At 48.1% G+C, this 26,314-nt stretch overlaps 4 protein-coding genes across 4 annotated transcripts; 3 read left to right on the top strand and 1 right to left on the bottom strand.

Moving 5' to 3' along the window:
• The first annotated feature begins 1,688 nt into the window (after positions 1-1,688).
• LOC110188461 (uncharacterized) lies at positions 1,689-2,601 on the top strand. Its single transcript, XM_020958191.2, has one exon. The coding sequence runs from the start codon at positions 1,952-1,954 to the stop codon at positions 2,477-2,479; it is 528 nt and encodes a 175-aa protein (XP_020813850.1). The 5' UTR covers positions 1,689-1,951; the 3' UTR covers positions 2,480-2,601.
• Positions 2,497-15,837, top strand: Mical (Molecule interacting with CasL). The gene is made up of 13 exons (XM_086838014.1): positions 2,497-2,636; positions 3,923-5,592; positions 5,651-5,783; positions 5,846-6,333; positions 6,650-6,711; positions 6,903-6,977; positions 7,251-7,532; positions 8,334-8,888; positions 9,275-9,538; positions 9,598-10,027; positions 10,100-10,215; positions 10,388-15,606; positions 15,695-15,837. The coding sequence occupies exons 1-13, from the start codon at positions 2,620-2,622 to the stop codon at positions 15,720-15,722; spliced, it is 9,339 nt and encodes a 3,112-aa protein (XP_086694140.1). The 5' UTR covers positions 2,497-2,619; the 3' UTR covers positions 15,723-15,837.
• Positions 15,838-15,893: 56 nt separating this feature from the next.
• On the top strand, positions 15,894-24,031 carry LOC147642864 (F-actin-monooxygenase Mical-like). The gene is given in 11 exon segments (XM_086838013.1): positions 15,894-15,977; positions 15,979-16,008; positions 16,574-16,732; positions 16,791-20,792; positions 21,018-21,050; positions 21,908-22,193; positions 22,311-22,515; positions 22,578-22,655; positions 22,721-22,821; positions 22,903-23,093; positions 23,160-24,031. Coding segments are annotated over 11 exon segments (5,175 nt in total). The 3' UTR covers positions 23,166-24,031.
• A 56-nt stretch (positions 24,032-24,087) lies between these two features.
• Positions 24,088-26,113, bottom strand: LOC110188422 (putative maleylacetoacetate isomerase 1). Its single transcript, XM_020958146.2, has 3 exons — positions 24,785-26,113; positions 24,388-24,718; positions 24,088-24,326 (listed from the first exon to the last, which is right to left on the bottom strand). The coding sequence occupies exons 1-3, from the start codon at positions 25,044-25,046 to the stop codon at positions 24,197-24,199; spliced, it is 723 nt and encodes a 240-aa protein (XP_020813805.2). The 5' UTR covers positions 25,047-26,113; the 3' UTR covers positions 24,088-24,196.
• Between the last annotated feature and the right edge of the window lie 201 nt (positions 26,114-26,314).

Raw genomic sequence — 26,314 nt, forward strand, 5'->3', positions numbered from 1 at the left:
CGAAAAAGTGAGGTGAATATTTGAACAAACGAGCAAATTGCTTCAGGTGAGCCGAGAGAAAAACATCTTGACAAAAGTGAGATTGGAAAGGAATAACAAAATAACACAAATTTCAAGCAAAATGTAATTATTTTGTTTATGAATGAGACTGCAACTACACAAATGTCGGTGTGTTTTGAATATTTAATAAACATTTTCTGGCTATTGGCCAAGTTTTGAAAGAAAGAGAGAAATTGTAGAAATTTCAACTGAAATGGTTCATTTGTTCTCAAGAACCTTGATCTTGTCCGGCAGCCATGTGCTCTTTATAAACCATAAAGGCCGTCGTCTTCCGTTTACGTTTCCATTTCTGTATTTATGAGTAATTAAGCTATATAAATCGTGGGATATTTTTATGCCACCCTCTAATAGAAGAAAAAACCTGCAAAAAGATGAGTCACTCTTAACGCTGGGTGGGAAGGCTTTTAATCCACCCTCGCCGGCTGTTGACGTACCCTTACCCAATTCTTTCTCCCTTTTTTGGTGGGTTTTAATTTTAATTTCCCTTCCTGCCCCAACAAACTTTGCATTGCGGGGGAGACATAAAGCTGGTAGGCGAAAATCAATAAGCGCTAAACTTTTCATTTTCCATGGACTTTAATTTTTGTGTGTCTTTTATCATATTCTCTCCTCTCTCTCTGACATCACACTGTGGTGTGTGCCCATTGTGACCCACAAGGCTTTTGTTTAACCCGCAAAAAGAGAGAAAAAGACCAGGAGGTGCACTGGGAAAAATCTTGAATAGCTTCCACAAGATAAACATATGTATATATTCTTTATGACTTGTTGTTTGATTGTGTTTTAATCAATATAGGTAACGATCTTAATGTAAGAAAACAAGTCTAGTCCATGTTATGTAAACAATTATTTCAATATAATCACGAATTTCCATCAAACGTGTTCCAGAATTGAAATTTGTGAAGTTTAAAGGTACGCTTTACAAACGCGTGTTCCAGAATAATAACTTTTTAAACAAATTTTAGACGAACTTTATATACCTTTAATATATTTATCTTGTTAGCAGTAAAATCTTTATCTTTCTTTCTAAAAGTATTTGTATTATTGTTCTTATTATTAAACACTACTTTTCTCTCTGTGCATGGGAGAGTGGGACCGTCGAGCTGTCGCCAATTGCGTGGCCCATCCAACCACCGCCCCTTTGCTGTCCGAGTCGTGGGCATGGCTGGGAGGGGTAACCCCCATTGTGCGAGCTCTTTTTTTTTATGACTTTCCTGGCGCCAATCGAATTTTGGCCTGAACTTTAATAGACGATGAGACAACAACATAAACTGGAAGCAAGTCTCTCGTCATTGAGCAAGGGATTTCTTGTGTGGGATGTTAAGGAACAATTTGTCATATGGAAATATCTATGCACAAAAAAAGGGAGTACCTTTTCCGAAATTGTGATTGTTCCGACAAGGACAATAGTGATTCCCTGAAAAAGGCTGAGCTAGGATATTCATTTCACATTCACATTAAATTTTTTGACGTAAAAGGAAGCATTATGCCATTGTTCAATTTGTTTAGAAGAAAGAAAAGAGGTTCATCTTTAAACCTTTACAAGTATTTTAGGATATAAGCATCTATTGTGTATTTAGACTTCAAAATAAATACATCCCAGCAAGCTAACCAGCTAATGTTCCAAAATAATTAGAACTTAGTAAGCAAACCAGATTTTGTCTCAACGTTCCAAGCTCCTTGAGACTTTTCACCGATGTTTAGTGTATTACAAACCTCGGGACTGGTTACATTTCTATACGTATTTTCAACCAAAAAATAATTAGATTTAACCTTTTTTGGCGAGCGTCGCAAAGCTGTACAAATTCATTGTTAATTTTTAGCAATACCAAAAAGCAAAAGATCAAGACTATAGAGAGGGCACCGAGTAGTAAACCCAAGGTCGCCGCACATCATGAATCCAACCAATCTGGGCAAGCAGAACGGTGCACTGGTGATGGAGGTGCTAAAGGTCCTAGGACGTCCGGCCACTAGTTTCGAGGTGGCCGAGAGGGTATCCGATGTCTACCGTCTGCCACTGCAACCCATCCGTCCCGTGGTGACCGATGTCCTCGAGGGCGGGGTACGCCAGGGGTTCTTTAGCTACAGGAACCATCGCTATTCGGTGGTGCAGCCAGTGGTGGATCAATTGCGTCGCGACATTGATAACTATGCATCCGAAATACTGGCCATGGATGGCTCCTGTGATGGCTCCAGTGAGATTTGCGCAAGTGGCGGCGGTGGTGGTTGTTATGGAGCACTTCCCCAGATGTCTCCGTTGATGCTGAAGCTGCAGAAATTAGATGGATCACCGCCCATGGTGGCCGGGGGGAACAGATATCGCCAGACGAACACGGGGGAGCAGCAGGAGCGTTTGCCATCCGGGGATGTGCCAATAGACGAAAGAGAGGAGATCGTCATGCTTCCCGTCTCCCCGATATAACAAATTTCACATTTTATTATAGATTGTTCCACCGAATGCTAGTGCATCAAAATTTCTGGCGTCCAATAAACCGGGCAAGGGCTCGATGTGTTCACATGGCAGCAAATGTTGGACCTAGAGAAGATTGTTGTGTTTCTTAAATGGGGATAGCAATAAGGTAATGTAGGCTCCAATTGAATCCTCTTCAGAAAATGGGGCAATGACTCGTTCTCGTTCTGTTCCTTGTTTCCCCCAGGGGCTATTGTCCTTTGCGTGAATCCGGCACACTCACATCCTGAACACTCGCACAAAGAGCCCAACAGCTGCTGCGAGGCGGTGGTGTCTTGTGGCTTACTTTTTATTTTCCATTTGCCCCGACACAAATGGCACTCCACTTCAGGGCTCCCACCTTGCCGGCTGTCCATTGTCAGGTTGTTGCCTGTCTAGGTCTAGGCGGATCCAAACAGAAGTTCAAACTCGAGTGGCAGCGTTTCATTCTTTTTCCAGCTCATTTGCCTTGGGCCTTCTGTCTGTGCCTCACTTGTCAGCACTGAGGAGCTATGCCAATTATGGCCGAACTTTGTAGTAAATGTTCCAGGGGTCCTTGAGTTCACAAAGGGGTTAAATTAATTGGTTATTGACATTTTTATTGCCTTCTAGTAGGGTATTCAGAGAAAGGCTTTCCTTACCTTGCTCTGTACATAAATATGAGTTTATGAGTAATTCTTTCTGATTCAATTAACTCAAGTATAATGCTCTGGCAAGATTTCAGTTGTCATTTGAATGCATAAACAACAGAAAAAAGAAGGCAAGCAAGAAAGATAATCAAGATGATGACAAGTTCAGTTTAAAAACTCTTTGTTAGAGCAAGTCTCCAGAGATGTGTGTTTGTGTGTAACTTTCAGCTTTCTGGAGAATATTTAAAAAGTAAAACTTGCGCCTTGTTTACATTCACATATGTGAATGTATATATAAGACAGTCCTTTATGGGTAAACAAAGGAACTGGAACGAGGTTCGTTGACTTTAATGAAGGAAAACCCAGAAAACCCAAGAGCTTTTTGCTTTATTCTCACGTTTATTTTTTTATTTTAATTAGCTAAAAGCTTACAATTTCCTTTGATTTGAATTATTAATTATATTTAAAGAATTTGCAAATTAAATTTGCAATTACCGCTTGAAAGGGTAACGAAGCTTTGCCAGACGTCCGACAAGATTTTCCTTATTAATGGGCTTAATTAATTAAAATTCATTTGATGGGCGAGAGAACACCAACCCAGACAAAGACATTGGTATATATATGAATATACCCTAAAAAGACGGGGAAATGTAAATGAAAAATCTGTCAGAATTAATGGGATTCACCGAGCTAAACGAGCAAATCAGCAGCCTTATTTGGATTGTATTTCGTTGTCATATCGAATCACACGACTAACTTCATCCTTGCTTACTCTGTCTCCTTGCAGGATGAGCCGCCAACACCAGCGGCATCACCATCACCTGCCGCCGCAGCAGCAACAGCAGCAGCAGCAGCATCATGTGCCGCAGCAGCAGCAACAGCTGACGGCGCAGCAGCAGCTCCTGATGGCGGAGCACGCAGCGGCCGCGGAGGCAGCCGAGCTGTTTGATCTCCTCTGCGTGGCCACAACAATGCGCCAGATCCTCGCCCTGCATCGTTCCATGTGCGAGGCAGTGGGTCTGCGGCCGTCACCCCTCAATGACTTCTATCCTCGGCTGAAGGCCAAGGTGCGCTCGTGGAAGGCACAGGCGCTGTGGAAGAAGTTCGACGCCCGTGCCGCCCATCGGGTGTACGGGAAGGGAGCCGCCTGCTCTGGTACCCGAGTCCTGGTCATCGGAGCCGGACCCTGTGGCCTGCGCACTGCCATCGAGGCGCAGCTGCTGGGCGCCAAGGTAGTGGTGCTGGAGAAACGTGACCGCATCACCCGCAACAATGTGCTGCATTTGTGGCCCTTCGTCATCACGGATTTGCGTAACCTGGGCGCCAAGAAGTTCTACGGCAAGTTCTGTGCTGGCTCCATCGATCACATCTCCATCCGGCAGCTGCAGTGCATGCTGCTCAAGGTGGCCCTCCTTTTGGGCGTGGAGATCCACGAAGGCGTCAGCTTTGAACACGCCCTGGAGCCATCCGGTGACAGCGGCGATGGTTGGCGGGCAGTGGTTACTCCCTCGGATCACGCCGTTTCGCACTACGAATTCGATGTCCTCATCGGAGCGGATGGTAAGCGAAATATGCTGGACTTTAGGCGGAAGGAATTCCGGGGGAAATTGGCCATCGCCATCACTGCCAACTTTATCAATAAGAAAACGGAGGCAGAGGCCAAGGTGGAGGAGATCAGTGGTGTGGCCTTCATCTTCAATCAGGCCTTCTTCAAGGAGCTGTACAGCAGGACGGGTATCGATCTGGAGAACATTGTCTACTACAAGGACGAGACGCACTACTTTGTGATGACTGCCAAAAAGCACAGTCTGATTGACAAGGGTGTGATCATCGAGGACATGGCCGATCCCGGCGAGCTCCTGGCCGCAGCCAACGTGGACACCCAGAAGCTGCACGACTATGCCCGTGAGGCGGCCGAGTTCTCCACCCAATACCAAATGCCCAACCTGGAGTTTGCGGTTAACCATTACGGCAAGCCGGACGTGGCCATGTTTGACTTCACCTCCATGTTCGCAGCGGAGATGTCCTGCCGCGTGATTGTGCGCAAGGGCGCGCGACTGCTACAGTGCCTGGTGGGTGACAGCCTGCTGGAGCCCTTCTGGCCCACCGGATCGGGCTGTGCCCGCGGCTTCTTATCCAGCATGGATGCAGCGTATGCCATCAAGCTGTGGTCCAACCCGCAGAACAGCACGCTTGGCGTACTGGCGCAGCGCGAAAGTATCTATCGGCTGCTCAACCAGACCACGCCGGATACCCTGCAGCGGGACATCAGTGCCTACACCGTAGATCCCGCCACGCGCTACCCGAATCTAAATCGGGAGTCGGTCAACAGTTGGCAGGTGAAGCACCTGGTAGACACGGACGACCCGTCCATACTGGAGGAGACCTTTATGGAAACGCACGCCCTGCAGACGCCGCACGTGGATACGCCGGGCAGGCGTAAGCGACGTAGCGGAGGTTAGTAGTGGAAAAAGAAAACCTAGAACGTTATTTAATGACTTATTTTATTCCTTAGATCTTCTGCCGCAGGGCACATCTCTGCTAAGATGGATAAGTGCCCAGCTGATGGCCTACCAGTTTGTACCGGAGCTCAAGGAGCCTTCAGATGTGTTCCGAAATGGTCGTGTCCTGTGTGCACTTATTAATCGGTAAGTTGTATCTCTTGTAAACTTAAATAGCTCTCTTTAACAGCTTTCATTTCCCTGCTCAGGTATCGTCCCGATCTTATCGATTACGCTGCCACCAAGGACATGAGTCCCGTGGAGTGCAATGAGCTGGCCTTTGCCGTCTTGGAGCGTGAACTGCACGTGGATCGCGTAATGAGCGCCAAGCAATCGATACAGCTGAACGAAGTGGATTCCCGCAGCTGGCTAAACTATTTGGATCAGATCTGCGAAGTGTTCCGCGGCGAAATCCCGCACATAAAGCATCCCAAGATGGACTTTAGCGATTTGCGACAAAAGTATCGCATTAACCACACGCACGCCCAGCCCGATTTCTCTAAGCTGCTGGCCACGAAGCCCAAGGCCAAGTCACCCATGCAGGATGCCGTGGACATACCCACAACGGTGCAGCGTCGTTCGGTGCTGGAGGAGGAGCGGGCCAAGCGGCAGCGTCGCCACGAGCAGCTCCTAAACAGCGGAGCAGGAGCCGCCACTGGGGTGGCCGGAGTGGCAGCGAGTGCCAGTCAGCAGCCGGGTGTGTTGCAGATAACCATACTACACCGTAGTCTGATTGATAAATGAATCCCCAAGTGTGATTGCATAAGCTTGTTAAATTGTACAGTGGCAATAAAATCGAATCACTTGGACTACTCCTAAAATCTTAGAATATGCATGCAGCATCTGTCCTTTTTAACGAGAGTCTTGATTGGATTCAGATTTATTTCAAAGATAACTGAAATTATAGTCTAATGTAATGGTATTTTTGTAAGCAATCCACTTGGAGTGTCACTTATCAAAGTCAGAAATTCACAAAAGAACCTATATTTATGTATATTTAATTTCATATGCAGGTCAAGGTGATACACCGCGTCGATCGAAGAAGCGCCGCCAGGTTGACAAAGCCGCTAACATTGTGAGTAGATTCTGGCATTATTTAATATCATGGATACTTTTTTTATTTTTACCTTGGTAAAAGTTTAATTTACTGAATGTACATTCAAAGAACTTAATTGTTTTTCACCTACAAAATTATGAGTAATGAAATAATGAAATCGCCATAAACAAATTCATAAAAACCAAACCAATCGATAATCTGTTCCCAAGGTTCAGCTCCTGCTGAGAACAGTTCTCTGTCATGAAATCAGTAACGCCATTAGCGCATTCGAATCCATCAACGAGGTCAGTTCGCTCAGTGTCCAAGTGTCCACGTCCAAGTCCCAGTGTCGTCCTCATGGTCCATTGTGTACTTGTAACACTCTCGACCCCCCACCACCAGTACTAACCCACGTAGCATCTCCATCATAGCAGTAGCCAAGTAGTTCTTAGTCATCTGTTCTGTGTCCGCTATCCACACAATCACAATCGTCCCCGAACAATCAAGACCAAGAATCCCAAGTTTACCCCCTCCGAATCTGTCCAATGTGTGTTCAACTATCCAACTCTGCCGCGCAGGAGGAGCGCCAGCAGCGCTTGCAGGAGATCGAGGAGAATCGACAGGAGCGGATGAGCAAGCGGCGCCAGCAGCGCTACCACCAGACGCAGAATTTCTACAAGAGCCTGCAGCTCCTGCAGGCGGGCAAGCTGTTGCGGGAGGGCGGGGACGGCGAGGGTGGCGCTATCGGAGTGGCCGAGGATGGCACTCCCTTCGAGGACTACTCGATATTCCTCTACCGCCAGCAGGCACCGGTCTTCAACGATCGCGTGAAGGACTTGGAGCGGAAGCTTCTGTTTCCCGTAAGCGCTGAGAGCCTTAAGGTTCTTGCTCCTGCACGCTGCGTCTTCTTCAGTGTTGTCGTCCTGTTCGGTTCCTACTTTTCGAGGAACTATTCTAACCCCTGACTAATGCTACTGTCTTGCACCAAAAGTGGTTGTAAAAAATGAAAGAAGCAGCTAACAAACGCTTTGGCTAACAGCTCTGAAGAAAGGATCCTCTCAACTTGGTTTTCAAATTGTATTTTTTGAATTCAAATGTTTGCATGATTTTAAATTAAAATGATCTAATGATCTATATTTAAATTATGATTGTGGATCAAGTGTGTCCAAGAAAAGTATTGAACCAACTCCCTTGAGCTTGATAATGTTGTCGAAATATCTTATTTATCCATGATTTCCCTCCAGAACTACATCTCTGCCTGTTTATAGATCCTTCTTAACAACGTTTTCTGTATGAAAAATGTTTTTAAAACTAGCTCGGAATCGATACAGCTCAAATCTAATATATAATTAAGTCTAGATTACAGCCAGGCAGCTTGTTATTAACTTATATATCGCTAAGTTAAACTAAGCTAAGTTCGTTCATCTAACCAGTTCAAAGTTCGAAGATTTTGTCAAGCTTTAGTTCTGTTTTTTGCCTTTTGAGTTTATTGTTTATGTTGTTGATCAGTACTTCTGAAGAAAAAATATTTATCCATATCTGTAACTTTTGATTTCTCCAATCCCTTCCAATCCATCAACGACTTTTAATTATTAAAATGTCCAAAAACCTCACACCTGACCGACCACTAAACACACCAACTACCCTTCGACCAAATCAAGGATCGCGAACGCGGCGACATACCCTCAGCCTTGCCGCGAACGGCGGATGAGCAGTTCAGTGATCGCATCAAGAACATGGAGCAGCGAATGACGGGACGTGGTGGCCTTGGTGGCGACAAGAAACCCAAGGATCTCATGCGGGCCATCGGCAAGATCGACTCCAGCGACTGGAATGTGCGCGAGATCGAGAAAAAGATCGAGCTGTCCAAGAAGACCGAGATCCATGGGCCCAAGGGACGCGAGAAGGTGCCCAAGTGGAGCAAGGAGCAGTTCCAGGCGCGACAGCACAAGATGTCCAAGCCCCAGCGCCAGGATTCCCGCGAGGCGGAGAAGTTCAAGGACATTGACCAAACGATCCGCAATCTGGACAAGCAGCTGAAGGAGGGTCACAATCTCGATGTGGGCGAACGCGGTCGCAACAAGGTGGCCTCCATTGCCGGCCAGTTCGGCAAGAAGGACGAGACGAACTCGGATGAGAAGAATGCGGGCAGTAGCAATGCCACCACTACCAACACCACCACCACCAACAACAACAACACAGTCATCCCCAAATCTGTGAGTAGTTTTGTGTTCTTCCCTGGTTTGTTCTGTTCTGTTTTGGATTTCCCCTCCAGTTTATCCCCATTAGCTTTTTGCTTTGCGTTTTTATTTTATTTAATTTTATTTTGGACCTTCGTGGTTGCTTCCTGTGGTTGCTGTGTCCCTGCTGCAGTTGCTCAGTGGCCCAGCCGCTGTTGATGTTGTTAGTGTGCTTTGAGCATAGGTCTTAGGCAATGCCCATACATCAAACACCCACACATCTCACTACACACATCCCTCTCGCATTTGTACATGACACCCATGACCCATCATTGCATTGCAAAGCCAACGTTAATGTTATTTGTAAAGGATCTCCAGCATATTGAGAAGCCCATCTAACACTCCTCCAATCCAATATACAGAGTTCCAAGGTGGCGCTGGCCTTCAAGAAGCAGGCCGCCTCCGAGAAGTGCCGCTTCTGCAAGCAAACCGTCTACCTGATGGAGAAGACCACCGTGGAGGGCCTGGTCCTGCATCGCAATTGCCTTAAGTGCCACCACTGCCACACCAATTTGCGCCTAGGCGGCTATGCCTTCGATCGGGATGATCCACAGGGCCGTTTCTACTGCACCCAACACTTCCGGCTGCCGCCCAAACCGCTGCCACAGCGCACCAACAAGGCCAGAGTGAGTATTGATTCCATGATGATCCCTTAAACATGTGTAACTCTTTCGAATTCTTATAGAAATCCGCTGCTGCTCAGGCTGCTACGTCCGCTTTCACACCATCAGCTCCTGGCACTCCAGTCGCTACCGCTGCTGCCAACGCACCCACTGAGCCAATGGACACCACACCGGCCAGGGATCAAGTGGACCTTCTGGAGACATCGCGGGCGAATGCCTCAGCGGACGCCATTTCCGACGACGAGGCCAATGTCATCGATGAGCACGAGTGGTCTGATCGAAACTTCCTGCCCGAGTCGATCAACGATTCGCAATCAGAGCTATCTAGTTCCGATGAGTCGGACACGGAGTCGGACTCGGAGTTTGAGGAGGCAGATGATTCGCCCTTTGGCGCCCAGACCCTGCAACTGGCCTCGGAATGGATTGGCAAGCAGTACTGTGGAGACAGCGATGTCTCCGATGACTTTTACGATTCAAGCGAAGGTATTGCGGGTGAGTGGGAGCACAGCAAGGGGTAGCTCTCTGAAAGCTTTGGCTAACTTGATGCTAATATATATTTTGTAGACGACGGCAAGGATGATACGGAAGGCGAGGAGTTCAAGAAGGCGCGAGAACTGCGACGCGAGGAGGTTCGCCTGCAACCACTGCCCGCCAATCTGCCCACGGACACGGAGACCGAGGTGGGTCATATTCAAACTTATCTGTCCTTTTGGTGACGGGGAGACTAACCACCTTCTCATTATTCTCATTTATTCTCCTTGATGACTCTCTCTTACCGATATATATTCTCATGTAAAATCCTCCTCCCTTTAACGGTGTTGGTTTCACCATTGTTCCCCCTCAAATAAGTAGAAGCTTAAGTTGAATATTATTGACAATAAGGAGAACGTGGCCGCCGATAGGAAATCCCTAGAGTCGGGCAATTCCTTTGAATCTGCTCGCAGTCAGCCAGCCACGCCTCTGAACACGCCCACTCGCGTTGAGATGGAGCAGCTGGAGCGGAATGCTCCGCGCAAGTTCAGCAGCGAGATCGAGGCCATTAGCGAGAAGCTTTACCACATGAACAACATGATGAAGATGAACAAGGACCTCGAGGTGCTGGCCAAGGAAAATCTGGTCAAGAGCGATATCCTGCGCAAGCTCACTCTCAAAGAGAAGTGGCTGGCCGAGAATGCGGCCATAGCAGCCGGCCAGAAAGTGGTGGCCCCAGTTCCTGCAGCTGCGGCAACTCCTTCTGGTCCTGCTCCATCTCAACCCAAATCCAAGTTCGATGAAAAGTACGAAAAGGTGGTGAGTCCACCAGCGGCCGTAGTGGAGCCCAAGCCAAAGCCTGTCATAGATTTCAATCTGGATGAGCTGAAGCCGCGCAAGCCCAACTTTGAGGAGCGCCCAAAGGAGCAGCTACCCAGGCCAGCGAGCTTGAAAAAACCACCTCCAGCGAATCACAAGGCAGGCGGCAGTACCAACGTAAGTCGTTCGAGCAGCATGAAGAGTAACGCCAGTACTGGAAGTCCAAAGGTTAAGAAGGCAGCGCCCATTGCCAGTGACAAGAAGATGCAGATTGAAGGGATCCTCAGCACCATCAAGAAGATTCAGCGACAACACAGCAGTGATCTAGATGAGGATATGGATGTGGATCAGGATGAGGATATGGGCAACATGCAACCAAATAAACAGCTCAACAGCAAACTGAAGGAAATCCAAGCCAGTAGCTTTGCAGGCACCATGGATCACATCAAGTCGCAGCTGACCATGCCCACTGTAAGTGCCCAGGCAGCGCCCACGGTGGATCTGTCCAAGTACTTTCCCAATCAGAAGGTCGAGAAGAGCTCCACCGGCAACACGAACAAGAACCAAAAGACACTCAAGGATGTGGACTTGGCCAAGTATTTTCCCAGTAGCCCGGCTCCTCAACGAAGAACTGTGGAAACGGTGGCCGAGCGACTAAAGAAGTCGCAAACTGAAGCCTCTCTGGCAAAAGCAAAAGTTCAGGAAGACAAAGCAAAGACGCCACCATCTGATTCCAAGAAACCAGAGGATGTGAAAGGAGCAACAACCAAGAAGGAGACCGAAAAAGTAGTTGGTAGTGGTGGCACCAAACCAGTGCCACCTAAAAGACAGGCCTCTTTGGATACCTTTAGCCTACGGGAGCACCAGATGGATGGAGCACTAGATTTGACAAAAAAGAAGGCTCCCGCCAAGACGACAACGGTGATCAAGAAACCAGCAAAGTCGGGAAGTGCCACAAGCCTGACGAAGGCATCAACCACGTCGAAGGGGAAAACCATCAAGATTGTTAAGAAGATTGTGCCCAAGGGAACGAAGGCCAAGAAAGCAGCAGCTGCTGCTGCCCAGGAAGCAACAACTGCGGCTGCTGCAGTTGTAGATCCCCCTGAGAAGGAGCCACCAAAAGATGAAGCCGAACGGATTTTGGATGAAATCCTGGCAGACGGGGAAACACGGTCGCCCAGTTCCGAGTATCAGCGTCTGTTCGGTGATGAAAAGTCACCCAGCGATCTGTCCGACAACATTGATCGCATTCTCGAGGAGACGGGCTTGGATCTCGAACTGGGACTGCCCAAGCGCAGTAGTAAGAAGCTGGTGAAGACCAAGTCCCTGGGCGAAGGGGACTTTGATTTGCAGCCCTCGAAGCAACGGCTAACCGGAGTACAGAACATTCTCAAGCGTTTCGAGTCAATGAGTTCTGTGCACTCGCAAAATTCCCAGAACAGCGATGAGCAGGCAGCGTTTAAGCTGCGTCGCATGGAGTCCACCACCAGTAATCTGAGTAGCCTCACCCGCTCCAGGGAGTCGCTGGTCTCTGCCAGCGATTCGATGAGTGACTTGGAGAAGACCATGGACTATCTGCGCAATGAGTGGCGCAACGAGGCTACCAACTTTCTGCAAAAGAAACGTGACAAGTTCTACGCCCAGAAGGAGGAGCAACAGAAGGTGGTGCAGCAGGCTAAGGCTAAGCCGGATCCGATGAGGGATTTGCCTGTGCAGTATCGGGACTCAAAGCTGGCCAAGTTCTTTGGTTTGGGAGCACGTAAATCTCCCGAGAAACGAAAGTCTCCCATCAAGAAAAAGAAGTCGCCCTCAAAGACCCAAAAGGTGGCCAAGTCAAACAACTCTCTGGAGGAGCTGGCCAAGATCAGCAACGCTCGACAGGCGAAGCAAGCTCAAAAGAAGGCGCCCAAAGTGGTTGAGCCTAAACCTTTAAAACCAGCTACTCCTGTTCCCGATGACTTCGAGATCCTTGATTTGCTGGAGAAGGGCACAGAGGCTAAACTGGAGCTGGAACGCTCCAAGACCAAGAGTCCGGCTGTCGAGCAGCCCATTAAAGAGATGCCAAAAGAAGCTATTGCGGAAGTTACTCTGCCCGTGGAAGATATTAAGAATTTACCCAAAACTGGGTGTGATAAATCCCTGAATAGCTCACGTCGTGGCTCTCAGTCTAGTTTGGTTATGTCACGTCGTGCGTCCGAGATTTCGTTAAATGAAAAACTCAACCAGGAGGCGCTGATTGCATTGACCAATCTGGAAAAGGAACGAGAAGCCGAGCAAGTTGACGAACTGTTCCAAAACATGGTGGAGGAAATGGAGGAGGCGCAGGCACAAGAACCGCAGCCCAATGTAACTGTTGAGCCCTTAGAAGATGACATCGATGCGGATTCCCTCTGCATCACCATCAGCAAGAGTCCCAGTGCCCAGCCCGTGACGGTGGTCAAGCGAGGCAGCTCCGAGGATCAGAGCATTGAAAAGCTTTTCGGTCACTTTTCCGACGAGATGTTGGTGAATGTGGAATTCGATTCCAACGATGAGTTAGTAGGTATCACGCCACGGGCTACCCTAGTGGCCAGAGACTCTGCGAATCGGGATTATCTGGATAAGTTGGAGTCTCTGGAACGCGATGAGGACGCTTTCCAGCCTGTTGTTGGAGACAAATTCCAGCAGGATTATGGCCAGGATGAGGTGGATAGCCTGCACTTTCCATCGCGCCCGCAGCGAAGACCCAAAAGCAGCTCATCATCCAGTGAGCCTTCGTTGCCGGTGGTCCCACAAAGGCTAAAGAAGAAGCTGGCCAAGCTTGATCCCGAGGACATGGCACCCTCTGTACAGGATCTCCTCCAACAGGTTTACGCAAAGAACTCAGAGTCTCCAGCTGTGGAAGTAATTCCTATTGAAGGCGCTCGCACTCTAAGGTTCCCTAGTATGTCGGTGGAGGAATATGTCGATGAAGTGGATCACCTAAAGGATGTCGCTGTTCTGGAGAATGGATCGCCGCCAAAAGCAATTGTAGAACAAAGTGTGCCCCAACAGGAAGAGAAGGTCGAGGCAGTGACTCAAACTCCCAAGAAGCCGGTAGATAGCCAGAGTAATTCCCTAAAGAGCGAGAACTCCTCCGGCAGCAGTCTGGTGGAGGTGCCAAAGATTATCACCCCGCCCAAGCCGCACAGCAAGGAGAACTCTGCAGACTGGGACATGGAGAAGCTGCCAGCTTCGCCCATGCCACGTCGAAGGCTGCTACAGGGTCAGCAACCCTCGCAGACCCAGAGTCTGGCCAGCAAGGAGAGCTCCCTGGAGTGGGACATGGAGAAGCTGCCCAGCAGTCCCATGCCCCCGAGGAGGAACAACCGTATGCGACCCGTCTCACCTAGTAACAGCTCTGTGCAGCTTCTCAATAATCTCTCCTCGGATGGTGACGATGAGGCAGCCCAGCGGCGCCTCATCGAGGACTTTGAGCGAGAACGACGCCAGGCGCTGATCAAGCGCGACGAGAATTTTGAGGCCACGGCAGCGGAGCAGCGCCGACGGGACTCCCTGCAGAGCAGCAGCAACTCGAGCAGCAAACGCAGCCTGCCACCGCCCACGCCACCCTCGAAGATGGGCTCCTGTCGAGGCACCACCCAGGATACGAATCGCACCCAAGAGACGGGCACACGGCACGAAGGCACGCCGCCAATGTTCAAGAAACTGGATGTCGACGGCACTGCCACTCCCCTGGACTCCACCACCTGCTCCACGCGGCGCAGCTCGTTTGCATTTATAGAGTTACAGGACAACAAGCCGGTCATTGTGCCCATGCCCAAAAAGCTCAAGTTGCCGAAGCCGGATCAGCCCAGGTTTGTTCCCGAACCGGTGGCGGTTGATGAGCCTGTGCCCGAGGTGTTCCAGGGTCGCTCTTGGCCCAAGGCACAGATCGAAGGGGTCGTGGGGGATCTCGAGGAGTTGGATGAGGACGAACAGGCGGAAAAGCTGAAGCAAGAGCTGCCGGAGTATGCTCGCTCCGATGGTCCTCCTTCGGCTGCCTTCAAGAATCGCAAATGGCCAGACGGCAAGACCGTATTCGACCAGCGAGCCGAGTCCCTGGAAGAGGAGGATATTCTCAGCGGCCTCCTAGGCGCCAAGAGACGAGGCCCCCAACGGTTCAGGGACAAACCGCGCTCCCAGTCGCCGCAGCCCTTTAAGCCGCTGGCCAATAGTTCCCGGCAAAGCTCCAAGTCGTTTAGTGACCTCAAAAAAGGACCCTCCCTGCAATCCCTGTCGGCGCAATCCAGTCAGGATACGGATACACTCTCTACCACCACCACAGTGGCCACAGCTCGTCCTATGAGCTACAGTGGCTACGACGACCCGATGGACGCCAACACTCAAGCCCTGTTGGATCGCAGCAAGCGGCTGCATAACCGTAAAAGGGACTTTGTCAATGAGCGGGTGGTGGAGCGGAATCCCTATATGAGGGAAGTGCTACGCAGCACGGATCGCCGGGACTACGACGATGTGGACGAGGACCTGACAAGCTACCGGCCGCGTCACTACACCAGTTCCACACTCAACCGTTTCCCCAGCACCTCGACAAGGATAAAGAGCAGCAGCGCCTACGACTACCTCAGTCCCAGCACCAGCGATTACCTGGCCCGGAGGCCTTACACCACCAGCAGCAGCCATATTCCGAGCAGCAGTGCCGCCAGCAGCTATTATCCATCAACTGCACGCAGCTCCCACCTGAGCGATCTGTTCCGGCGACGCAGTCCCGCCGGCGGATCCGGTTACGGCAGCAAAGAGTCGTGCGTTATCTCCTAGTCGTTAGCCCTGAACCATTGACCAATGCAGCCTTCTCTTTTCATTTATATTTTATCCCCGTTGTGGCCACAGACGACGCCTCAACTACTTTCTCTACTGAGAGCCAACCCAGCGTCAGCGAAACCAACCCCAGAAACCGCAACCGAAACAGACCCAGACCATGACCCAGACCCTACCCTGATCTCGACCCTTACAAGACACTATAGGTCCACCCACAAAACCAACCAAAGAACCAACCAAGCTAGTTCGCCCGCCCGCCTGTCTGCTCTCGATGTGCCACCGCCTAGTCAAGTCCAAGTCCTCCAACCAGCCACTGATCGGGCTAGCCTCTGATCGCGTTAGCCAATTGATTGAAAAGTAAATGCACCTGGGTACGATCTACGAAGGTAAATTCAAGCAAAGCCACACACGAAATGTTGCGCTAACCCCGAACTCTAGCAGCCCAAAAACAAATCAAAAAAATATATGAAACAAAAGCCGACAGTTTGTAGTCTCTAAAAACCTCTAAAGTGTTGTGTCGTTCTGTTGCCATGTCCACCAATAAGAAATGGTCTAACCCCATGCCACCTAAGCTAATCCTGGCCAGCGTTCGTTCGTTCTTCGTTCTGTCCTCCAGCCTTCCTTTCGTTTCCCTTCTGGATCGTACCTAAAAGGCATGACGTGCTGCGATTCGCTTCCTCGCTCTCTCGCTCTGTCTCTCTATTGTTGCTGATGCTAATCTAACCCACTTACTCCGACTAATGAGCATGTTGCGAGCCAAGCCGAAGGCGCCTGCTGTACATTAATAATGCGCCTCCAGCGAGGGTGGGATCCGGTGGCATCTGACCGATGTCCACTGCTCCCGTGTTGCTCTCTTCGCTTCTGTTTTACGTTCGTTACTTGCCGCCCCACTTGCTCTGTTTTAACGCCCGCTAATCGAGACATGCCACTCCGTTCCTCCTCCTCTTGCAGGTCCAAACCGAGTCCGAGACCAGCTCACCCGACGAGGTCGAGCTCAATTCTGCCACTGAGATATCCACCGATTCTGAGTTCGACAACGATGAGATCATACGCCAGGCGCCCAAAATCTTCATCGATGACACCCATCTAAGAAAGCCCACGAAAGTACAGGTTAGCATCCAGTTCATCGCCTCTATGAAAGCCCTCTAAGGGATTTATTCTTTCACAGATCAAGTCCACTACGATCGGACCGAATGCAGCTGCTGCCGCCGCCGCCGCTGGACTGCATCAGAAGCAGCTGGCGGCACGGGAAAAGGGAGGCAGCTACTTGCCGAAGTACCAACCGCAGCCACCTCTGCCGCAGTTCAAGCCCCTGGTACAGGTGGATCCAACGCTGCTAATTAGTAGCCAGCGCGCTCCGCTCCAGAATCCGCGTCCCGGCGACTACTTGCTGAACAAGACGGCCAGCACCGAGGGCATTGCTTCAAAGAAGAGCCTGGAACTGAAGAAACGCTACCTGCTGGGAGAGCCGGCCAATGGCAATAAGATCCAAAAGTCGGGCTCCACCTCGGTGCTGGACTCGCGCATCCGCAGTTTCCAGTCGAACATTTCGGAGTGCCAGAAACTGCTCAATCCTAGCAGCGACATCAGCGCCGGCATGCGAACGTTCCTCGATCGCACAAAGCTGGGCGAGGGCAGCAGTCAATCTGGCGGACAGTCCAACGAACTGATGCGTTCCGCCACCAGCAATGTGATCAATGACTTGCGCGTCGAGCTCCGGATACAAAAGGCTCCCTCCAGTCACTCCACGGACAACGAGAAGGAGAACGTGTTCGTAAACTGCAAGAACGAGCTGAACAAGGGCATGGAGTACACGGATGCGGTGAATGCCACGCTGCTGGACCAGCTGGCCAGAAAGACGTCGCCCACGACGCCGGCGACCAACAAGACGGTAATCGAAGTGATTGACCTGGTGACGCCCGAGAAGCCGGTGCCCATTATTGATCTCACTTCAAATGAGACCCCTAAAAAGCAGCTAGAGGCAGACGACAGCAACAAGATCAGCGAACTGCAAAAGGAGGTGATTGTAAAGGAGGAGCCCAAGCCCGATGTATCGCGGGATGTGAAGGAGTGCATTCCGGACATACTCGGTCACATCAAAGAGACGCCGCAGCAGGGCGGAGGCGAGGAGCAACAGAGTCTGCTGGGCCAGTCGGACGAAGAGAAACGTGACTCCCCGGAGAAGGAGGTGGGAGAGCAGGAGCCCAGTTATGAACCGGACAGCGTGCAGATCCAGGTGCCCAACATACCCTGGGACAAGAGCAAGCCGGAGGCTATGTCGACAACAGGCAGCAGCGGCTCCATCTGTTCTAGCTCCGATTCTTCCAGCATTGAGGACATCCAGCACTATATTCTGGAGTCGACAACTAGTCCGGATACCCAGACAACGGCAGGTGGCAAGCACAATGTGCCGCGTTTGGAAGTCCATGACACAAGTGGTGCCCTAATGCAGGTTGATAGCCTAATGATCGTAAATGGGAAGTACATTGGCGATCCCGAAGATGTCAAGTTCCTGGATATGCCTGCCGATGTCATCGTCCCGCCCGCTCCGGCGTTAAAAACCAGCGAGCTGGAGCCAGAGGATGACCACGAAACGGAGGAGGTGGAGCCAGTGACGGCTACGCCTGAGCCTGCCGAGTGCACCGTCATCGAGGCGGAACGTCAGCCTCCTCCTCTACCGGATATGGGACCACCGACTCTCAAGTTTGACACCAAAAACGAGAACAAGATCGAGAGCTTGAAGAACCTGCCGCTGATTGTGGAGAGCAGCGTGGGCCACAGTCAGGCAGTGAAACCCATTACGCTTAATTTGAGCAGCTTGGCCAGGACGCCGGATACACCGACCACGCCCACTGCGCATGATAGCGACAAAACGCCCACCGCAGAGGTCTTCTCCAGGGGCTCCGATTCGGAAACGGAGCCCACGGGCACGGGTACCGGTCAAGTGCTGACGGAAACAGAGCTATCCGACTGGACAGCCGATGACTGCATCTCGGAGAACTTTGTTGACATGGAGTTCGTGCTGAACTCAAACAAGGGAACCATGAAACGGCGCAAGGAGCGGCGGCGCAGTGGAGCTAACAAGCTACCCAGTGGCAATGAGGTTATCCACGAGTTGGCCCGACAAGCACCAGTGGTGGAAATGGACGGAATCCTCAGTGCCATTGATATCGATGACATTGAGTTCATGGACACTGGATCGGAGGGATCCTGCGCAGAGGCGTATTCCGCAACAAACACGGCTCTTCTGCAAAACAGAGGGTACATGGAGTACATCGAGGCAGAGCCGAAAAAGCCCACTCCTAGAGCAGCGCCGCCCTCCAGCTACCATGGCAACCTGCCGCCGCTGGTGACCAAGCGGGACGAAAAGCTGGGCATCGATTACATCGAGCAGGGAGCATACATCATGCAGGACGATGCCAAGACGCCGGTGAACGAAGTGGCACCCGCCATGACCCAATCTCTGACCGATTCCAGCACTCTGAACGAGCTTGATGACGACAGCATGGCAGGCCTGGGCTTGTCCCAGACACAGCCAACCACAACGGAGGAGAGCGAGGCTCTGACAGTGGTCACCAGTCCGTTGGATACCTCATCGCCGCGGGTTCTCGACCAATTCGCCTCGATGCTGGCGGCTGGCAAGGGAGATTCCACGCCCAGCAGCTCGGAGCAGCAACCAAAGACCTCAACGGTGACCAGCAGCAGCAGCGGTCCCAATTCCTCCACCCCGGGCAATGCCACCAAGGAGAGCGCTCCGCAAGAAGAGGATCTGCAGATCCAGTTCGAGTATGTCCGAGCCCTGCAGCAGCGCATCTCGCAGATCAGCACCCAGCGGCGCAAGAGCTCCAAGGGAGAGCCACCGAACCTAACTGTGATAGAATCTGTCGAGGATCAGCCAAAGGCAGCGGAGGCTGCAGAGGCCATGCCCTCGATGCGGCCGCGCAGCAGCAGCAGCTCCAGTAAAGTACCTGAGATACCCACGCTCAGCAGCAAGCTGGAGGAGATCACCAAAGAGCGCACCAAGCAGAAGGATCTCATCCACGATCTGGTCATGGACAAGCTGCAGTCAAAGAAGCAATTAAACGCCGAGAAGCGTCTGCACAGGAGTCGACAACGAAGTCTTCTCACCAGTGGCTATGCCAGCGGTGCCAGCCTAAGTCCCACACCCAAGCTGGCAGCTGCTTCCAGTCCGCAGGATTCCAACTGCTCCAGCCAGGCGCACTATCACGCATCCACAGCGGAGGAGCGACCACCGAAGCCCGTAGACGAGAGGCCGCTGCAGAAGTCCGCTACATCTACCTACGTGTCACCCTATCGCACTGTCCAGGGGGCAATACGGAGTGCTGATCGCTATAAGCCACGTCCCTTCAGCGAGCACTTCGATGCCAGTGCCTTCGAGGGCTACAAACTGGGCAAAACGGCCTCCTTTAATGGCGGCAAGCTGGGTGAGTTCGTCACGCCCATTGCCCCAGCGCGAGTAGTTCGCGGTGGAGGTGGAGGAGCGGCGGCACCGGATATTTCAAATATATCCGCCTCGACGGAAAACCTGAGAAGCGAGGCCAGGGCTAGGGCTCGGCTCAAGTCCAACACCGAGCTGGGTCTCAGTCCCGAGGAGAAAATGCAGCTAATGCGGTCGCGCCTTCACTACGATCATCCCAGATCCTTAAAACCAAAGCAAATGGAGGAGCTGCCCTCTGGCGATCTGGCGGCCCGTGCCCGCAAAATGAGTGCCTCAAAGAGTGTCAACGATCTGGCGTACATGGTGGGTCTGCAGAACCAACAGCAGCAGCAGCAGCTGGAACAGGATGTGGTGCTTCATGCCAAGGCGGCGGATTTCACATCCGATCCCAATATAGCGGCTGGCGGTCAGGAGAAGGCAACGAAAACCAAGTCCGGGCGGAGGGCCAAGGATCCAGAGCGGCGGAAGAGTCTCATTCAGTCGTTGTCCAGTTTCTTCCAGAAGGGTTCATCATCGGCAAGTGCCAAGGAACAGGGAACAGTTGTCGGTACTACAGCTGGCGGCCACTCTGAGCAGTCAGAGCGACCCGGCACCAGCAGCAGCAGCAGCGGCGGCACGTCCACAATCTCGGATGCGGCGACCGCTGGAGGAGGAGGAGGCGGCGTCTTCAGTCGATTCCGCATTTCGCCCAAGTCCAAGGAGAAGTCCAAGGTTAGTGTTATGTTGGCTCAAGGGAATGTGTGGTATCTATAATGTGGTTCTGGTGTTCAAGTGTGTTGTCTGCTCTCGTAGAGTGTGGCTATCGAATCACCCGGCGCCCTCATCTAGCCTTAAGTTATATATTATTAACCAAGACTCCTTGGTGTCTGGTGTTCTTCGTAATACAATTGTCGTCTCATTTATAACATTTACCAACTTCTCTTCATCACTTTGCAGTCTTGCTTTGATCTGAGGAGTTTCGGTTTTGGTGTAAGAAATATTTTAACTATATCCTAAACCCTGTTACCAAAGACCTTATAAGAACAATATGTACGTATAAGGCTGTACGAATTTGTTTTTTTACATTTTTAAAATTGTCGCTTGCATTTGGCAATTGAATTGTATAAGCGTTATAAATAATTTTATTATAAGGTCTTTGGTATAACACTCACTTTGTATTTTCTTTCCCTCACACAAAACGCTTAGTGTTTTTACTTTTTTGGCTCGCACATCCCAAATAATTTCATAATCGCAAAGCTTTTCATCTAACTGGGTTCTCTACTTGTCTGTTTTGCTATCTCCTATTAACAATACTTACCTATTTCAATATTTTATAAATTGTTTTATATTTTAATTTGTTTTCATTTATTTTACTTTCATTTTCTTTTACCCCGATTCCAGCTAAAGTTATTTAAGTCTTAACTTTTAAGTTTTGCCTGCTGTTATTTTTATTATTTCACCCCTTGACCTTAACATTTATGTTTACTTGACTTTATGTGTATCCTTAAGAGGTGTTATCTATAGTTTTTAAGTAATTTTTTATTGGGTTAAGCTACATTTTATTTTTATTTATTGTTGGGAAACAAGTTGTGTTATTTTTTAAGTTTTAAGATGGATACTATTGCATGATTGGATCTGGAACTGGTGGTTATGGTTTGCCTCTTGGACCCACTTTGCACGTTGAATGTATATACAATACTTTTGCCAGTAAATAACATTTTGATTTTAGCAAGACAAGACTGAATTCTTTTCAATCACCCATACAAACACAAAATAATTTAACCCAACTATATATATATATATTCTGATACCTCTAAACACATCGCAATACCAACAACCAACATCAGGACAAGGAAAATATGCTCGTCTGCCAAGCCACCGCGGCGACAGCGGGAGGCGCGTCCCAAAATTATCTGAACAACAGTAACAACAGTCGCTATCGAAAGCAAACGAACAACACTGCGAACAAACCGAAACCCGAATCGTTCTCATCGTCCAGTCCGCAGCTCTACATACACAAGCCCCACCAACACCACCACCATCACCACCTGGCCACAGCGGTTCCAAGGGCCTTGGACGACCAGACACCGCCGCCCATACCGCCTCTGCCACTGAATTATCAGAGATCCGATGGTTTGTTCTTCTTGTACTCATTCTATATGTCCCCCCCGCCAGAATCCTCTCCAGACTCATTTGTTGTCACCTTTCTCTGTGTGTGAGTGTATTTTAATCCGATTTATTCGATTCCAGATGAGAGTTACGCTAACGAGACACGAGAGCATAAGAAGCAACGTGCCATATCGAAGGCTTCGCGACAAGCTGAGCTCAAGCGACTGCGAATCGCTCAAGAAATACAGCGCGAACAGGAGGAGATTGAGGTGCAGTTGAAGGAACTGGAGGGACGCGGCGTCCACATTGAGAAGGCCCTGCGGGGCGAGGGGCAGAACCTGGAGAAGTGGGTTTTTTAATCATATAAATCGAATTTTTAATTACAAACTAACTAATTGTTCTCCTTAGCCTGGACTCGAGCAAGGACAACGATGAGAAGCTACTAAAGGAACTATTGGAGATTTGGCGCAACATCACAGCACTCAAGTAAGTCAAGACGTCAAGAAAAAAGAAACAAAAGAGTAGACTAATTCAATTGATTTTGTGCTTAGGAAACGCGATGAGGAACTGACTATAAGACAACAGGAACTGCAATTGGAGTATCGACATGCCCAGCTCAAGGAAGAGCTCAATCTGCGATTGTCCTGCAACAGTAAGTTCTATAGTTACCTATTTAGCAGAGTTCTGCTATTTGGTTAAGGTCATTATTTAATTTTGCTAAACTTTTCCACAGAACTGGACAAGAGTTCCGCCGATGTGGCCGCCGAGGGTGCAATACTTAATGAAATGCTGGAAATCGTCGCCAAGCGAGCGGCTCTGCGGCCAACCGCCTCCCAACTGGACCTCACAGCGGCTGGCATTTCAAGCGAGGCAGCGACTGGCATTAAGCTGGTCGGCCAACCGCTTGACCACGATGAGTCCAATGTGAGTGGAGTCACTTTTTCATCCCAAAAGTACGACCTGAATTAACTAATTCGATTTCTCCTTTAGATTTGAATAGCAAACTGGGGTCGTCTGCTGGTCTACGAAGTTGCACGCGGACTGCTAAGCCTAAATACTTAAGAACGTACCAAAAACAGCAAGCTGAATTATGAAAACTAACAATACTGAAACTAGAACCCATGAGCTGTAACCGAAACGAGCAAATAACTATTCAGAGTGATTAAGCGATTTGAGGGAGAGGACAACTCGAACAATATATATTTAAGTAGTGAGTGAGCGAGTAAGCGCACGCATCAAGGTTAAAGTGTAGTGTAAAGGCAGAGAGAGGAAATCAACACCAAAAACTAATTTTGCAATTTGAATGTAATGCCCTTAGTTCTGTATTCTCAAGCTAATTGTATGTTTAGTTAGTTAGTCGTTGCCACTGAATTCTGTCTGATCTGTGTATGTTGTGTTTTTCTGTTTTCTATTTTCTATTTTTTTTACAAATGTAATGCGTTGGTTTTTGATTGTGTAATGTAATGTGTACTACGTTTTGTGCAAAGTGCAGGGTTTGTTGTAATTTGTGTGTGCTTGAGTTTTAGGCACACAATTGTTTATCGATTTCTTTGTATACCGCTTGAATGTATTATTATTTATTTGATGAATGCAATGTAATTTAATATGTCATTTGCTGCCCAAACCAAAATCAAAGTGAACACAAAGAGATGCACACAAATACAATACATATTTTCTATATGCGAGAGAGCGTACATAGTAGGAGATGTAGGAGAGCAAACAGTTGCTCTGTATACTAATGGAAACGATTTAAATTATTGCGTAATTTAATTTATAACCTCTGCATATATAAACATATTTATCGAATTTATTATGTAACTTTTCGATTTATTTTAAATTGAATAAAGATTTTATGAAACCTACCACTGGATGAGTTTTAGTATTTAATATTTGATTATATACTATAGAGAGAAATTAATACAATTAATTTCAATATATTTTTATCAGCATGTTTTATTTGATAAGTTGGGTACATATAATATATATAAAGGCAAATGGAATATATTAATTTTCCTCAATTGGAATAATTATTTTATTGCAAATTCTGGCGGACAGTCTGGTTGCTTGAAGGGATGAGTGGACTTGAAGACTTCCAGTTCCAGCAGCTCCTTGTCCAAGCGGACTATGGTTGGATATGGGCTCAGGTCGACTTTGTACCTAATATATATAATTAACCCTTTAGTAGTTTTTCAAAATTAGTGTATATATAATATAATACCTTTTGGCATTGTGTACCTGAGGCACCAGGCAAATATCCGCCATTGTGAGCTCATTTCCCACGCAATACTTGCCCGCGGATTGGCCAAGTATCTTCTCCAGGCCGCTAAATCCCCGGGAAATCCAGTGCTGAGCCCATTCCAGACTCTTGTCCTTACCGATATGCTCCAGGACCCCGACATTCTGCAGCGGCTGAATGCCCGAGCAAATCAGCTGCACAATTTCATTGACCTTGGCCCTGATCAAAAGATCTTGGGGCAGGAGAGTAGGCTGCGGACGAGTCTGCTCGAGATAGTGCATTATCGCCACAGAGTCGCACAGGGAATGTCCGTCTAGATTGTTTAATTGAGATATGAAATATATTTCAACTAAGATACATATGTAGCTATAGTTCTTACCAATCTTCAAAGCAGGAACTTTCTGCATGGGATTCACTTTTAGATACTCAGGGGTATAAGCATGATTGCTGACTGTCTTCAGCAAGGATGTTGGTTTAATATCGTAACTTATATCTTTGAGATTCAGTGCTATACGAACTCTCCACGAACATGAACTGGCCCAGTATGAATATAGTATAGGATGGGAGTTTGTGGACATATTTCGGTTGAAAAAGTGTACCAAAGATGGTGAGAATTGAAGTACCTTTCCTGCAGCAGGCATCTTTTATCGGTATTTATAATAAAATCTGCTTTTTGTTGTAGAATAAAACAATCAAACTGGTTATAGGCTGTTTAATTAAGCTATTTAGTAAAGATTCCAGCGACCAGCTGATTTTGATAGAATTTTCTGTGCTGAGAAATATCGATGATAACGTTGTGTATATATAGGACTATCCTAAAAGCAGGCTGTACTAGAAAAATTGTATAAATTAATTTTGATATATATGCGAATTAGCAGAAATTGTTTGATTTTTAAGGAAACATGTGGCTTGTGTACAGATAACAAAAAATTTTGCCTTGGTGATTGATTGGACTCAAAAAATTCGGAAGGCTTTTCTGTGCTAGTTTTTATTGCACTATTAAATCTGCATACTGCGTTTTTTGATGCTATTGTTAATTTTTGACTAAAATTATAAAACCTGACAGAAGAGCATAAAAACAGACAATTTTGTCAAAAAATCATAGTCTTAAAAAACTCATAACTAATCCAAAAAATCATTAATTTCAATTCGGAAAGCTGTTCTATGCTAATTTATAATTGGTTAACAAATCTGCACACTCAGTTTTCAAATTTAACAACTTCAATTTTTTGTCAAATTTTGACAATTTTAATGATGTAACCCCTTATAAAATTTTCAATTTTCGAAAAAATTTCAAAAATGTATTTTTCGACCGGACATGGCTAGATCGATTCAGCTCTTGATGCTGATCAAGAATATATATGGTTTGTAGGGTCGGAAATGATTCCTTCACAGCGTAACAAGCTTCTGACTTACATTATACCCCGCAAAAAAGGTATAAAAACAGACAATATTGTTAAAAAATCTACGTTTTTCGGACATCATAATTAAGCCGAAATTGCATTAATTTAATTTCGGAAAGCTTTTCTGTCCTAGTTTTTATTGCACTATTAAATATGCATACTGCGTTTGTTGATGCTATTGTTAGTTTTTGACTAAAATTATAAAACCTGACAAAAGGGTATAAAAACAGACAATTTTGTCAAAAAATCAAAGTCTTAAAAAACGCATAACTAATCCAAAAAATCATTAATTTCAATTCGGAAAGCTGTTCTATGCTAATTTGTAATTGGTTAACAAATCTGCACACTCAGTTTTCAAATTTAACAACTTCAATTTTTTGTCAAATTTTGACAATTTTAATTTTTATAAAATTTTCAATTTTCGAAAAAAATTTCAAAAATTTATTCTTCGACCGGACATGGCTAGATCGATTCAGCTCTTGATGCTGATCAAGAATATATATGGT

Source organism: Drosophila serrata, unplaced genomic scaffold, assembly GCF_035046125.1.
Source record: "Drosophila serrata isolate PLE 108 unplaced genomic scaffold, ASM3504612v1 contig_344, whole genome shotgun sequence".
Taxonomy (NCBI): domain Eukaryota; kingdom Metazoa; phylum Arthropoda; class Insecta; order Diptera; family Drosophilidae; genus Drosophila; species Drosophila serrata.

Coding starts and splice junctions, on each gene's coding strand:
- LOC110188461 (XM_020958191.2), top strand. CDS start 1,952: ATGAATCCAACCAATCTGGGCAAGCAGAACGGTGCACTGGTGATGGAG.
- Mical (XM_086838014.1), top strand. Junction 6,334..6,649: donor GAGTGCCAGTCAGCAGCCGG/GTGTGTTGCAGA, acceptor TTTCATATGCAG/GTCAAGGTGATACACCGCGT. Junction 15,607..15,694: donor GGTTACGGCAGCAAAGAGTC/GTGCGTTATCTC, acceptor TTGTGGCCACAG/ACGACGCCTCAACTACTTTC.
- LOC110188422 (XM_020958146.2), bottom strand. CDS start 25,046: ATGCCTGCTGCAGGAAAGGTACTTCAATTCTCACCATCTTTGGTACAC. Junction 24,719..24,784: donor AGTTCCTGCTTTGAAGATTG/GTAAGAACTATA, acceptor TAAACAATCTAG/ACGGACATTCCCTGTGCGAC. Junction 24,327..24,387: donor CAGGTACACAATGCCAAAAG/GTATTATATTAT, acceptor TATATATATTAG/GTACAAAGTCGACCTGAGCC.